Genomic DNA, 14,374 nt, shown 5'->3' with positions numbered 1-14,374 from the left:
CGATATGAGGAAGGAAGGTCAAAATCTTGGACAGCGGAAAGAAGAGTTTCTCCATTATAAATGGAGGGAACAGAGCCAGGCCCACCATTGGACCCGGAGGTCTGAGGTTGCCTAGAGGAATCAACGATCTTGGAAGATCCAGACTCGACAAGGACAGGAGAAGTTTCGGTTTTTCTTTCAAAACCTTTTTGAGAAACTTCAGCGAACTCCTGCCAGAGGACGGTTAGGGTTTTGTTATCACTATCCGACTGTTCGGGAGTAGGAGAAGCAAAAGCATCACTGCTATCACCAACATGGGGTACTAAAGAAGCCCTATCGTCCGCCATTACTTGTTTCAAGAACTACAAAAAGAAAAGACCAAGAAACTTACCGATTCAAGGAGACGGAAGCTTGAGAGCAGGAAGGCGCGAAGCAGACAACAAAGGTTCAAATTCCAGACAGGAAGAATGAAACCTACGAAGACAACGAACCGCTTTTAAAACTCCCGCACGAGTGTTCGGGAATCTGAACGATCGAGATTGATTCAAAATTGACGATCAAGATTCAAAGACGTTTCGAAAGTTTGAACTCACGAATCCGAAATAGGCGTTTGGAAACTGTCGCTTGGATGACGTGAGCCACGATAGATCAACTGCAACAAAGACATGTGGCCTTACACTCACAACGCTCGAGGAAAAGTGACCACCGCATTAAATGTGATATGACATTTAATGAAGCACGCAGAGATCATCACCTGACGACGAACCCAGTTAAAAACCAAGCCCTCGGGATCGACCGAACGCTTGGTCTGGGGGGCTCGTGATATGGAGAGTTTATGATCAGACCGGGTTCATACCTGGTCCGACCCCCGACCCCGGTCGAGACGGAGAAAACCGAATCGCTCCCGAGCGAACCGGATCCGTAAGATGGCTTGCTGAAGAAGAAAGATTATTCGCGTCGCAAGCGTGCCCTAATCTTACTTATGGATTAGGGTAATCACCCTGATGACAGCAGACTCAAACTGACGGCTGCGGATAATCATCATCAAAGGGATAACTATCGCATAACCTAACGGTTATCTCAGGAGTCCTCTACTAGCCCAAACTAGTAGAAGTCTATCGCTCAACGGATCTTACTAATGAGATCCAACGACTACCCGAAGAAGGCTCTAGTGCATCCAACGAAGGAGATTCGAAGGTACACTCTATATAAACCTCACTACCATGCAAGGTGAGGGACGGATCAATCGATCAAGAAAAATAATATCTGAGACTCAGGTTCAGATACATACTGATAGACCTAAACTATCAGCGTCCTGCTATCTAGATCACCTTTCCCGTTTCTTCATTCATTAGCTCTGTGCTTCTAGCAGAGCCGTTTGTGATTAAGTTCATCAACTGACTTAGCCTTCGGAGGTGGACTCCCGACCCCAGCGGTCGGGCCACATCTGACCCTTTCGTTTTGCAGGACATTACGTGGAGATCCAAGGGCTGAGCAGATTTTGGACGCATCAATACCCAAAGATCTTCTACTTTGAATGTTCTTAAAAGAGAACAAAATTTAGAGACACTCCAAGATAATTGGCAAAAAATACAAAAACAAAAAATATATCAAATTGGTGGAAACACTTCAAATGTCTCTTAGATTTGCAAAATAATACACTCAGTTAATATAGTTTGTTAAGCCATAGTTAAATAATTTAATAATTCCTATGTTTTTCTTAATCTCTTTTGACTTTAGAATTTTTTTTTTTTTGAAAGAGGTTCATCCAGGCCAACTTGCTTGCATCACAACTACATCCTCAAGGCGCTTTTTATATAATTAATATAGACGCGCACCACCATGACTTTACAATGTTGTCTCTTACAAATAAAATTTTCTTTCTTCCACTATGAGTTCTTTTTTCTTCTTCCATTTATTATTTTGTATTATAAAATAATATGTAGAATGATCCATCAAAAATAGTATATTTGCATTGTTGACACCGAAAAGAAGGGATTTACCAAAATATTAAAAAAAGGGAAAAAGAGTAACTGCCAAGTGCGAATATGGCATGGTTTTGGCCTTTTGGGGGTGAATATGTTCTTTTGTCAATTATTTTGGGGTCTCCTGAAATTTCCCGCCCCCCCCCCCCATTTTTTTTGGCAGACAATGTGAAACGAAACGGAGAGAGAGCAAGAGGGAGAATTCCGTTGCTCATCGCCCGCACCATTTCTTCGTCCCCTTGCTTCAGCGATCACCTTCTACTCCTCTTTTTGATTCTCCCAACCTTGTCCGAGCAGTTCGTTTCTGGAATTTCATCTGGCAGTGAGCGGTTTGGGTTTTTCCTCCTTCGGTGTAGGATCTTTTTCCCTCTGTTGATATCCTCTCAGATCAAGGCGGTGCACTTCCGTTTTCTTCAGGATCTAGGTCGTTGACCCTCAGGTTTTAAGGTTTTTATCTCTATTGCCGGGTAAGCCTATCCTTTTTACTAATCATTCCAGATTTCCTTCTGCTTTGAGAATATGTGCTTCTACATGCATGCGTTTTGTGATGTGCTTTTGGTTTTCCCGTTTTGATTCATCATCTTCTTCTTATCTTGAGCTCCTACATGCTTTGATGGGTTTTATCTTATGTTGTTTTGGTGAATTAAGTATTTAATTTGTCTAACCTAGCCCTTCTAGCCTTTCGAATGCTTATGCTCTTATCATTTTCCTGATTCTTGTCTTTTGAGGCTGTGTTGGTCTGTTTTTTCTGAGGTCTCCCCTTTGGTCTTCTGGGGAGGTGGCTATGCATGTTAACTTTTCTTCCAGTTTTCGCTCTTCGGGTTTCTTCTTTTTTCATCCTTTTATCTCCCCTGGGTTCACGTTTGGGATTCACAGCTCCTTGTAATACCCTGGAAAAGTCCTCTGATCTCAGTATTAGTTGTAACAACCCTTGTCAGATGCTCTATAACTGTCACCTTTGACACCATGAATCCTTCCTTTTTCTCCTTGTCTTTTGACCCCCTTCCCCCTCTGTACATGAATGTTTTATCCTGGCTCTGTCCACCAAGCTTGAGCTTCCGGTGAGACCTCTTGAGACAGTCAGTCTCTCGGCTAATAAGTTTGAATCGGTTAAGCTCAACCTTAGGTTCTCCTTTCTGGGTTGGGTCCCAAATGGCATCACTGTCAATCTCTTTGAATTGCAAAACATTTTTAAGAGAATTAGGAAGCCCAACATTGTGAAAGTAGATGAGTTTCTTTTGGTCGATGAACTTGAAGATGAACCTGAAGAAGAAGAAAATGATGGCCTTGTTCCAGTTAATGTTTGGAAGAAGACTAGTATGGGTGAAGCTGAGATTTTCTTTCCTGAGGTTTTGATGGTTGGCTGGTTTCAACCATCCTCTGCACCACGAAACTCTTAAGTTTCAGTTGGCATGGAATGGGCGTCAACTTACAAGGAAGGAAATTAAAGTTAATATCAAGAACTACAGGCCTAATGTTTGCTTCTTTTCAGAGTTCAAGTCAATTCAATCGTCCCAGAATCAGCTTGCAAATTTTTAGGGTTTGTTCACTTTTTGTTCTTTCCTACTCCTGATGGGGCTGGAGGCCTCTACTGTGTTGGGATTCTTCGAGCTACTTTGGATGGTTTTAATTGGACTTTTCTCACAAAGGATATCGACATTCAAGTTGCCTAGGACTATCAGAGTTGAGAGCATTCTGCTTCTATTTGTCTCAGTTTCAGAAAAATTTTGTGGATTCTTTTAACCTTCCGAACATTCTCCAAAATACTTGGTTGGTTCAGTCTTGTTCTTTTTTCTTTTTCTGGTTTTCTTTGAACGTCATGGCGAATAAAGTACTTCTCTCACAGAGTTCATATAGTTTTTCTCCAAATATAATCATATCCTAGTGATTTTATTTGTTGCATTCCAGAAGCTTTTTGGTTGAAAATTTGTTTTCTGAAGTCAATTTTGAATGTGACTTGTAAATTGTAATAGATAAAATCAGGTTCTACTTCTCTGTCCACCAGTAGATTTCCAATCATGACCTCCCTCAATCTCTATCTTACCTTTTGTTTTTTTGTTGTCTTAGTACTAGTAAACTTTTACCCTGGAAAATATAATCCTTGTAAAATGTTAACTGAGAACCCTAGCTATGTTTAAGGTTGAATTGGGTTTTCCATGAGAGGGTAGAGTTGATCCATTTCAACCTAGGGTTTTTACAGTTAGAAGAGGGTTTTAATCTCAGCTGCAAAACTTGAATCTTCTAGATGTCATTCTCTTTTGCTGCACTGCTATGAACAGCCAAGAAATGTACCCAGCGGAGTATTTTTATCCCCGTACCACGTATTCGGATTTATAAACTCTAGGGTGAAGAACTCTGTCTTTCTTATCTGATCTATTTGTGCTCTCTCTCTCTCTCTCTCTCTCTCTTTACGTTCGGCAGAGAAATAAAATATATTTGAAAGGTTTGACATTAATACCTATTTCTGATACCAGGTTTTGTAATGATTGTTCTTCTTGATTTAGAAGCTCAAAATCTTTTCACCTGAATTAAGTTTTTGAACGAATTTTTTTCTTCTTCTATGGTCTGCGCTTGGATTACAGCTAAAGATTTTTAAGTTTTTTGTGCTTTTTTATTTTTACGTATATGTATTTATGTTTATATATACATGTCAAATTGGATCTACTGGTGTGACTAATCCTTTATTTATTTATTTTGGGAACAGGGTTCTGCCAGAAGGAAGCAGCAAAGATGAGGTAATTTTAGTTTTGAACTCTTATATTTTTAGGTTTATTGATTTGTTTGTTAGATATTCTGTCACCTCTATTGATGTTTGTCGAATTGTAGACATGGATTTTGTTTGTTTGGATGGTGGATATGTGATGTTTAGTTTCATCAAATTTGTGTTTTGCCATTCAATTGTGATTGTTATTAATTTGGTACCCTTCATTTCTCATTGTTCTGTTAGTGTGCTTTTTTCTCCCTTTAAACTTCTAATTGGATGTTATGTACGAGGCTATACAACTATATCGGTTAAATGTATCAACACCCCTTTGATTTGATGGCCCTTTATCAATGGGGGAGAATTCAATGTTCTTTTTTTTTGTGTGGGTTTTTTTTTTTTTTTTTTTTGGTTGGGGGGGGGTTTGAATAATTCAGAAATTTTCATTGCTTCTGGTTTAGTTCAGTTTGCTGAAGGAGAAGCTTATGCTTCATAATTTGTATCACCTAGCACCACTTCCAAGATACTTTAGCTTTTACAGTGTAAAGTGTATTAGAAATTGGTGCGTGCCCCAAATAAATCAGCGGCTACTGATTGATAATTCTCAAGGATTTGTACCTGTTAGTACTTAGTTGGATTAGCTAATCAACTCTTTTAATGGATAAATACTAAAAAGAGTTATTAACCCATAGGTCAATGTCCCATCTCTCCTCTTCACCAATTCTTGCAATTATGGCTTTATATTCCCCTGAGGCTAACTTACACCAGTAGGATTTGTTGCTACACAATCAGTCACCCCGTGATTCCTGCAGGAAAGATTTCAGCATTTTGCCATGCAAACAAGTCTGAAATCACTAAGTAATAGTTAAAATCTGTGAACTCACTAGAAGCACTACAGTATCCTAATACTGTTATTACACCAAATGTCATAATTTACATATGATATTAGTGATAATCTCACTTGTGGTGAATCCTAGCCGAATTGGACTCACTTCTGAGCCAAGGAAAAGGTTTGCTTAGTATCCGTGTTTGTAGTTTAGTAAAAAATTGGAGGCCCTTACTTTCAAGTCCTACCTGAGTGATGATAACCCATTAGACCTGTGCACTCAAGTCTGTGGGGATAATGATTCAGAAAAAGCAGAGTGTTTCTTCTTCCTTCAAGTTCAAATTCATCCAAGTCTGGCTAAGCATGATGTGGCAATTGGCATGCTGCTATTAAGAGAGTGATATGATCCTTCTGTAAATTGTTCCATTGTACAGTGGTTTTGTCCCTGAATGGCAGATGGTCCTCTTATACATTCTTCCCGTCCAATTAATCCTGTCTGAGTGATCATCCAAGTTATCATGTGATGACAATGATGCATAGATTCGTTTTGCTAGTTACCAGTGGAAAGAAGAATGTAAGCATGAATCCAGCTCAATAAGCATTTTAATGTAACAAAATAACATGATTACTCCTGCTTTAACCTAGCAAATATATGTACTTTGAACAAAGCAGAAGCTTGGATGTTTAACCCAATCTAGAGCTTGGAGATTTATTTTTGCATGGTTGGGCTTCAATCAAGCATCTATTGAAAAATGACTCAGGAACCTGTCCCCCCACAAAGGAGAGAAGTTATACAGACATGTGTGATATGCCACGTGTCCTTTGTATAACTGGCAATACATTGGTCATTGTTATATTATGGCTTTTCTTTTTAACATAAAGGCTGTGAGGCCTGTGAATTCCTCCTACTTCTGATGAAGTGTCATTCATCTTCAGCTGTTTGTCTAATATGAAAATCAAGTTGAGAAACTTACGGTGGTCTGGTAACAGCGACCACCCTCATGAACCTCTGGCTGGGCCCTGAATCAATTTAGCACCTCAATACACAGTCATGGACCCACTTATCCCCATGCAAAACAAAGCTATCTCACATGCAAAGCCATAAACTTTTAAGTACATAACTCGACCCTCCACCCCCTCTTTCTCCGTCAATTACGAAAAACACTATCTATCACCAGATTCAATTCAATTAGAAGAGGAAACTTCATACTCAAAAATAGAGAAAAGAAGAAAAGGGATGAAAAGACATGAAGAAGAAAAAGGAGCTAAAGATACTTGATCAGTTGAAGGAATTCATCAAAACAGGAGGGAGATGAGGCACATGGTGAGAGAATTCAACAACAGAAAAATGTGGATGTGATGTAACCAGCCAGAGAAAGCCCAAGAAGGGTTGAAAGAGGGCCTGGGCCCAGGCCCACTAGCAGTTTGTGGCAAACCTGGGGGGCCGAACCAATACAGGGGTATTTTGATCATTATCCACCCCCTGGTCCGAGTCCTATTTCGCTGGAATAAGTCCCCAGCTAGTTTTATGGAGTCCTTTTCTACTTTCTTTGGTTAGTTAGAGTCCTAGTTTGTGAGTTATTTAAGAGTTTTATTTCGATAGGAAGTTGTTTGCTTAAGCCCTAAGTTATCTTAATTAGCATGTGCTTTTTAAGTTAAAGTTTTAAACATTTGGTGTAGTAGATTCTAGATCTAGGGTTGTGGTCTTTAAGTAATTAGATTCCATTTTGAGTGTTTTGGTCAAGAGGTGGGATCCTTGTCAAATAAGGATTTCCACCCCTAATAAAAGTCTTTTGTTATAACTAGTTAAATGAGTCTATGTAATTTTCTGTTTTGGACGAATAAAATTTGAGATGAAGAAAGACTTGAGAGAAGTCGTGGGTTTCCCAAGGTGGAGGAATGGAATTGTGCCAGTGTTTACTGCAATTTTAGAAGTTCTTTCTTCTTCAAGCTTCAGAAGCAACCTAACTCCAGCGTCCCTCCAAGTAAGTACATTCCCTCCCCCCGTCTTGCCCAGACCTAGAATCCCGGCCCAACCTCATCACCAATACTCCCTCCCCCTTCCCCTCCCTTTAATTTCTGCCTGCCCCTACCCCTCCCCCAAGCAATCATAGCTCCTTCCCCTTTCCCTTCTTCCTGTGATGGCAGCAACCCCCCATACCCAGTTAATACCTTAATTCCCATCCCCTCTAGTCTCCTTTCCTCTTCCCTTAGATCACCCCACGTTTGTGATATTAATCCTACAGTTAATCTCTGGTTAGGTCCTGTTTTCTCACTTTCTGAAATTTCTGCACTTCATCTTCTTCATCTGAAGTTCTCAGAATTTTAAAACCTCTGAAAACCCTAGTTTAGTTCATTCAGACCGTTCTTAAACCTCTAAATTACTGAAACCTAGTTCTGAAGTGCAGAGCTGCAAAGCCCTCTCCTTCCCTAACTGAAACCTGCCATAACCCTAATTTGACTGTTAGTTCAAATTTTCAGATCTGGAATAGTGGAATTTAAATTACATTAAAATTTAGATCTGATACTCAGTTGCTGCTGGGTTATCTGAAGCTCTAGAAGATCCTCAGACCCCTGAAACACCCATCCCTCTTGCTGGAATTCCTGGGCGGCCCTAAAATCTTGGGAAATTTGCCAAAACCCCCTAGCCCTAGATCTGATTTTCATCAGGATGATTAACAATAAAATCACCAATTAAGGAACCTACCATTTGCTATTCCTCTGCATCAGATCAACAAGCAACGCCATCGTTAGGTTAAAGCTTCTCATTTGATTATCGATTCAGAGGATTATATTTTGATTTTCTATCTATGACAATAGCAATCACAAAAGAATAGGTTTAAACAGCTCATTATGCCACCAAAACCTTAACAGACTACAAAAAAATTCACATCAACCTGAGCCTAGCTTCCCATGAAGCGGTGGGATAAGAGAGACAGGCGAAGAAGTTTTAAACCCTAGTCTCCATAAACTACGAGTGTACACTCTACATGCCAAGGAAATGCTAGAAAAAGCCAATCTAAGAGGTGCATAATCAAGCCCCAACATTCTTGTTGGTTCCCCGGAGGATGGAGATGGGAGAGGTTCATGCAAAAGTTCCGAATAGGCACACCATTGAGAGAATTAGGAGACGGGTCCAACAGTTTTAGCATTTAGGAATAGGAAAAAAAAAAAATTTGAAAAAACAATATGTTTAGTCATATAAATTGCAAGGATGTAGTGTGTTTGTTGAGTAGTTCCTGTCCTCGCTGGAGTAGAGGATCCAGACAATATAGAGTCAGTTCTTGACATGAATTCTCAAGTCAAATGATGAAGTTCTTTATAATTTGTCTTTACAGCCTACACTTACCTAGTGTTAACTTTTAGACTACCAAATCTACCGTGAACCCAACTCAAGTGTGACGCATGAAATAGCAAATTATCTAATGAGGAGAGTTAGCGCCTCCAGTACTCAAGGAGAAGGTATTCTGGAAAGAAGATAATATCTCACTTTGATTTAGATTCTTTATTCTTTATTGTGATTTTTCCTAGTAGATTGTTGTGATTCTTTTATTAAGACATGGTTTTCTTCCATTGAAGAATGAACCTTCAAAATGGAATTAGTTCTTGCTTGACTTGCTTTCATTTGGCTGAGGAGTTCTTTTATACTTAAAACTGTTTGTGTCAACTTTCTTTTGCGAAGCCTGTAAAAGACGGAAATATCAGCTAAGCCTTATCACAGTAGCAACAAAAGAATATAGTGATAAAACATGTGAACAAAAGTACATAAGGACGTAAGGTCAAAATGTCTAAAGCTAGCTTAAACTAAAGGTGTCAATTTGTTATTTAGTACGGTGTCGGTATGGTACCGAATAAATTCACATCATACCCTTATTGTACCAAATACTAAATGGAACGAATGTCATACCATTACCATATCATATTTATTCAATACAAAATGTTTTTGATATTTGGTATGGTAATGGTGTGGTATGGTTCATTTGTATCATTTTGCCCATACCATTACCATATCACTTATTAAATGGTACAACCATGTCTTTACTGATATCATATCATATTTATTTGGGGCGGCAGCAGCATAAGCAACACGGTTTTGATTTTGGTAAACAATACATGGTATGAATTGGCACTCTTACCTTAAGCTCATCTTCAAGTGAATTTTTCTTGGGTTCATAACCTTACTGGTCTGTTTTTTGGCAACGCTTTTCTAGCTTCAATGGTCTCCCACTCTTGATCATCTTTCACCTATGCCGCATCTTTAACTGAACCAAAATTACCAAATCAAGTCAGAAGGTAATGCTAGAGATGCATTCGTCATTAAAAGAACAACAAACTGCTATTAAACAATTTTATCTGATCCATCTCATTAAGAAATTACGGGAACTCAAAGAAAGTTTAGTATTGTGGAGATCAACTCAATAGATGGAGATGGTGTGAGATTCTCAAGAACTGGTTACACCTAGAAATTAGAACAGAAAAAACTGACCTGCCTTGCAGTAGGTGGGCGAGGCCGCCTGTCCCAAGGACGGTGAGTGAAATCATTGGTAGCCCATATCTGAGATATGGTTATTTTCTCCCCCTCCTTTTGAACTGTGAAGTTGAATCCCTAATCCTAGCACTAATGCCTCTAGCTGCTATCTTCATCCCATTTGAAGGTTCCGTTGCTGTTTCGGAGCTCATCATAGTTGTCATTAGAGTTTCGTTAGGATTTGCTTCTCCATTTACTTACAAGCTCTATTGGTTGTTCCAGACTTTAAAAGAGCTTTCCTTATAAAAGGGTATTTTTGTAATTTCAGAACATATAAACTTATTGAGCGTTTTCAGTCTTGTTTGGGTAGCAAAAATGCTGTAATCTTTCCCGTACTAATCGGCGGGTGAGTGATTGTGTAGCAACAAATACTGCTGGTGTAAGTTAGCACAAAAGAGTACTGTTTTTCCTTATTGGGAGGACTCTAAGATTGAAGTAGAGGGCGAGAGTGTCTTTCACTGTCTTGTCCCATTGTTGATAGAGTTGGCAAAAGCTCTCTTCAGATGGCTTGAAAGGATGCCATGGTTCCTTCGAAGTATTCACCATCTTTGACTCATAAAACGAGGATACCCCTCTCCAGAGATGTTGATTGGGTTTGTCTAGATGGCTGAGGCTTTCATCAGTGTTGGCCTGCATGTATGTTATTGATTTCCTGCCTCTCTTGCGTTGTTTTTCTTTCATATTCCTTAGTCGTTTTTAGTATTTTTGGCTGGTGAGATGGGTATTATTCATTTTCTTAGTTCCTGTGGTGAACACACTATTTTGGGTTTGTGGATTTTACTTTGAGCTCTTACTCTATCAATTAAGCTTTGTATATCTCTGCGAAACTATGGTTTAACATTTGTTCAGGTTATATATATTAAATCATGGTTGATGCATCTGTGGATTTGTTGCTACACAATTACTCACCCAGAAATTTGTGCGGGAAAGATTTCGGCATTTTGCCATTCAAACAAGACTGAAAATGCTCACCAGGTATATGTTTTGAATTACAGAAATGCCAAACAGAGAGCTCTTTCAATGTCCTGAACAACCAATAGTGCTTGCGGGTAAACAGAGGAACAAACCCTAACGAAGCTCTGACAGCAACCGTGATGAGCTTTGAAACAGCAACGGAACCTTCTAATGGGATGAAGATGGCAGCCAGTGGCGTTACTGCTAGGATCAGGGGTTCAGCTTCACAGTTTAAAAGGTGGGGAAGAAAGAACCCATTTCTTAGATATGGGCTACCTATGATTTCACTCACCATCCTTGGGGCAGGTGGCCTTGCCCAGCTCTTGCAAGGCAGGTTAGTTTTTGTCTGTTTTAATTTCTAGGCTTCTCCAGTTCTTGAGAATTTCACCATCATTCTGTCTGAGTTAATTTCCACAAAACTTACTTTCTATGAAGTTCTAAATTCCATAATGAGATGGATTAGATGAATTTTTTACTCTGCCGGTTTGTTATTATCTTAATGACAAATGCATCTCTAACATTTCCTACTGAGTTGGTTTGGTAACTCAGTAAAGATGTGGAAAAGGTGAAAGACGATCAAGAGTGGGAGATAATTGAAGCTAGAAAAGCATTGTCAAGAACTGGACCTGTGAAAGCTTATGAACCCAAGAAAATTTCACTTGAAGATGAGCTAAAGGTAGCTTTTTTAACGTTGTGTGACTTGTGTACTTTTTGTTCACATGCCTTATCACTGTATTTATTTGATGCTGCAGCAATAAAGCTTAGTTGATATTTTTATCTTTTACAGGCCTTGCAAGAGAAAGTTGACATAAACAGCTTTGAGTATAAGAGAATTCCTCGGCTAAATGAAGGCAACTCCAGCGAAAACTAATTCCATTTTGAAGGTTCCTTTTGCAATGGAAGAAAACCATGTGTTAAAAGTTCAAAAAAATCACAATAAATAATATATGTCAAGAGTGAGATATTATCTTCTTTACAGCAAACTTTTTCCTGAGTACCGGAGGTGCCAGCTTTTTTCATGAGATAATTTGTGTATTTAATACACCACATTTGAGTGAGTTCATCTTTGTACACTTGGACTGTAAATTAGTATAGAGAACTTTATTTGTCAAGCAAGGATTCTTCTATATCTTTATCTTCATACTCTGGATCGTATACACTCTGGAGGGGATGGTAACTGCTCAATAACCATTGCAGTTTGATCCTGTTGTTGATGGTATATTATGTGATATCCCATTTCCATTATTTAAAACAAATAAAATAAATAAAAAAAGAAACAGACGCTAGATCATTGCAATGTATCTTTTGCGTAACCAGAGTACTTTCTGTAGAAGGTTTAACCATTATTACCACTACCAGGCAACATTCCTTTTTCCTTTTTATTTTATTATTTTATATCTTTTATTCTTTGTTTTTAAAAATAAGTAAATGTCAAAACAATTGGACCTCTGCTTCCTATCTCCTTACATGTAGACCAATATATTGTTTGGTTTATTGGTCATTCAAGTATCAGAGGTTTCGGAATACAAGAACCATTCTTTGATATTGTTATGTACTGTATATTGAATTAATGCGTTTAGGTCTCAGCTTCCCTTGTTTGGTGGGACTTGATATTACTTCCACTGCTTGATGCTGTTTGATTCATCTTTGCTTACAAGGCTTGATGAAATATTTGTAACCCAACAATTTAGTATTTGGCTCCTTTGTGTAACCTTAAAGGGTGTTATTCTAACTGGTGGATCTCCTGGTTTATTTTCCATAAGAGTAGCTTATGAATCCTTGTAGTTAATCAGTCCAAAGGGGGTCACATATATTCTTAGAAAAGATCAGCCCAATGAAGATTAAAATTGTTGCTGCAAAGTCCTGCTCGTCCGTAAGATGTACCTGCAAAAAATGTGCTCGACTGGATTGGTCGAGTAACACCTCCAACGCTCAAATTAGCCGAAAATCCAATATTTGAATGAAAAAAGAGGCAAACAAGTTCTGATAATTTGCTAGACTTAGCAAGGGGAACAAATTTGAATTACAAATTGGGTAAAAATTCTCATGTCTGGTAGTAAATTAGGTCCATTTCCTCCCATGAGGGTTTAACTGACTAGTCTCTCCTTCACTGTTTTAAAGCTTAAGAATCATTTTTCTCACACTCTAAACATACTATGTAAATTATGCTAGGCCTATCTGAATGGTGTTTAGACCTCTCAACCCAGTCGTAATGCCAGATTATAGCCTATGTTGTCTTGTAGCTGGGCTAAGAAACAGGGTTTAAGGAAATACTCTAGTAGCTGTCAGCAAGTCAAATTGAGTCTCAACATTTCTGGTTTGGCTCAATAACAGTAACTAAGAGCTGATTACGGCTTAACGGACCTAAAATTCTATTCTAGGGTTCTGGTAAGGTCTCAGATTTAGGACTTTTTACCCGATTTACAATATGAATTTTATAGGGCCTGTGGGCTGTTTCAAAATTAGAGTTTTTGTTGTTGTTGTGGGATACTACATATGCTATCAGCAAGAGTTGAATCCATAATCTCTTCACTAAGAGGTGTCATTCTTACCAATCGAGCAATCTTGCGTTGGCTGATTTGTCCCTATACTTCTATCAACATTACCATTTCAGATCTGTTAAGAACCCAAATAAAATTCTGAAACTAGAGATTTAACCATAATCATTTTGATTTAGGTTAGTCAATTTTAACCTAGTGCAACATATCAGAGAAAAATAAATCCGATTCTAAAGTAGAATCATTTTTTTGGTATGATATTCTAAGGGTGTCAATCGGTACCGTTACGGTAATTCGGTACGGTTTTGGTGCGGTACCAATTTTGAATACCGAAAACCAGAACCGTACTGTACCGAATTTAAACAGTACAGACGGTTTCGGTATTTACAAAAACGGTTCGGTACGGTTTCGGTATTAAATCGGTACGTGAAAACGGCTTAAACAAGGTATATAGTGCGGTACAATTTTGGTACAAATGAACTTATGCCACTTTTGTTATTAGTTCATTAAGATCCTAATGAAATTGTTATCAACCAATCGATATAATTTGAAATTAACATAGATAAAACAAATAAATCTAATTAATAGAGACAAAACAAGTAAATCTAAGAAGAGAAGTGAATGATGAAACGAAAAATTGAAATAGGGATAGGGAAAATGTTAAGTGTTTTAATTATAAAATTACAATTTATATCTCTTAATTTGGTACGGTACCAATTTGGTACGTACCAACGGTATGAGTACCTAAAACCGGAACCTTATCGAAGAAATTCGGTTTCGGTACGTACCGTATCGAATTTTGAACGGTACGGTATGGTTAAACGGTTTCGGTACGCAATTGACACCCTTATGATATTTTAAGCATAATCAGAAGCTATTGATCATAACAGCATGCTGATCATA

At 38.4% G+C, this 14,374-nt stretch overlaps 1 protein-coding gene across 1 annotated transcript; it reads left to right on the top strand.

Moving 5' to 3' along the window:
* Window positions 1–2,119: 2,119 nt before the first annotated feature.
* Window positions 2,120–12,362, top strand: LOC149016472 (uncharacterized). Its single transcript, XM_089154598.1, has 5 exons — window positions 2,120–2,431; window positions 4,669–4,699; window positions 11,015–11,307; window positions 11,523–11,649; window positions 11,761–12,362. Exons 3-5 carry the CDS (start codon window positions 11,114–11,116, stop codon window positions 11,842–11,844), a joined length of 405 nt encoding a protein of 134 aa, XP_089010724.1. The 5' UTR covers window positions 2,120–2,431; window positions 4,669–4,699; window positions 11,015–11,113; the 3' UTR covers window positions 11,845–12,362.
* Window positions 12,363–14,374: the final 2,012 nt, after the last annotated feature.

This window comes from Hakea prostrata, chromosome 5 (assembly GCF_041222555.1).
Source record: "Hakea prostrata isolate BN-2017 chromosome 5, UWA_Hpros_2, whole genome shotgun sequence".
Classification (NCBI taxonomy): Eukaryota; Viridiplantae; Streptophyta; class Magnoliopsida; order Proteales; family Proteaceae; genus Hakea; species Hakea prostrata.
Note: the sequence above shows the minus strand (reverse complement) of the source record. Positions and strands in the feature narration are given on the sequence as shown.

Bases quoted from the DNA above. Each gene is read 5' to 3' on its own strand.
- LOC149016472 (XM_089154598.1), top strand. From the start codon at position 11,114: ATGAGCTTTGAAACAGCAACGGAACCTTCTAATGGGATGAAGATGGCA. The intron at 11,308-11,522 runs GTTAGTTTTTGT...TTGGTAACTCAG, and splicing joins GCCCAGCTCTTGCAAGGCAG to TAAAGATGTGGAAAAGGTGA. The intron at 11,650-11,760 runs GTAGCTTTTTTA...TATCTTTTACAG, and splicing joins CACTTGAAGATGAGCTAAAG to GCCTTGCAAGAGAAAGTTGA.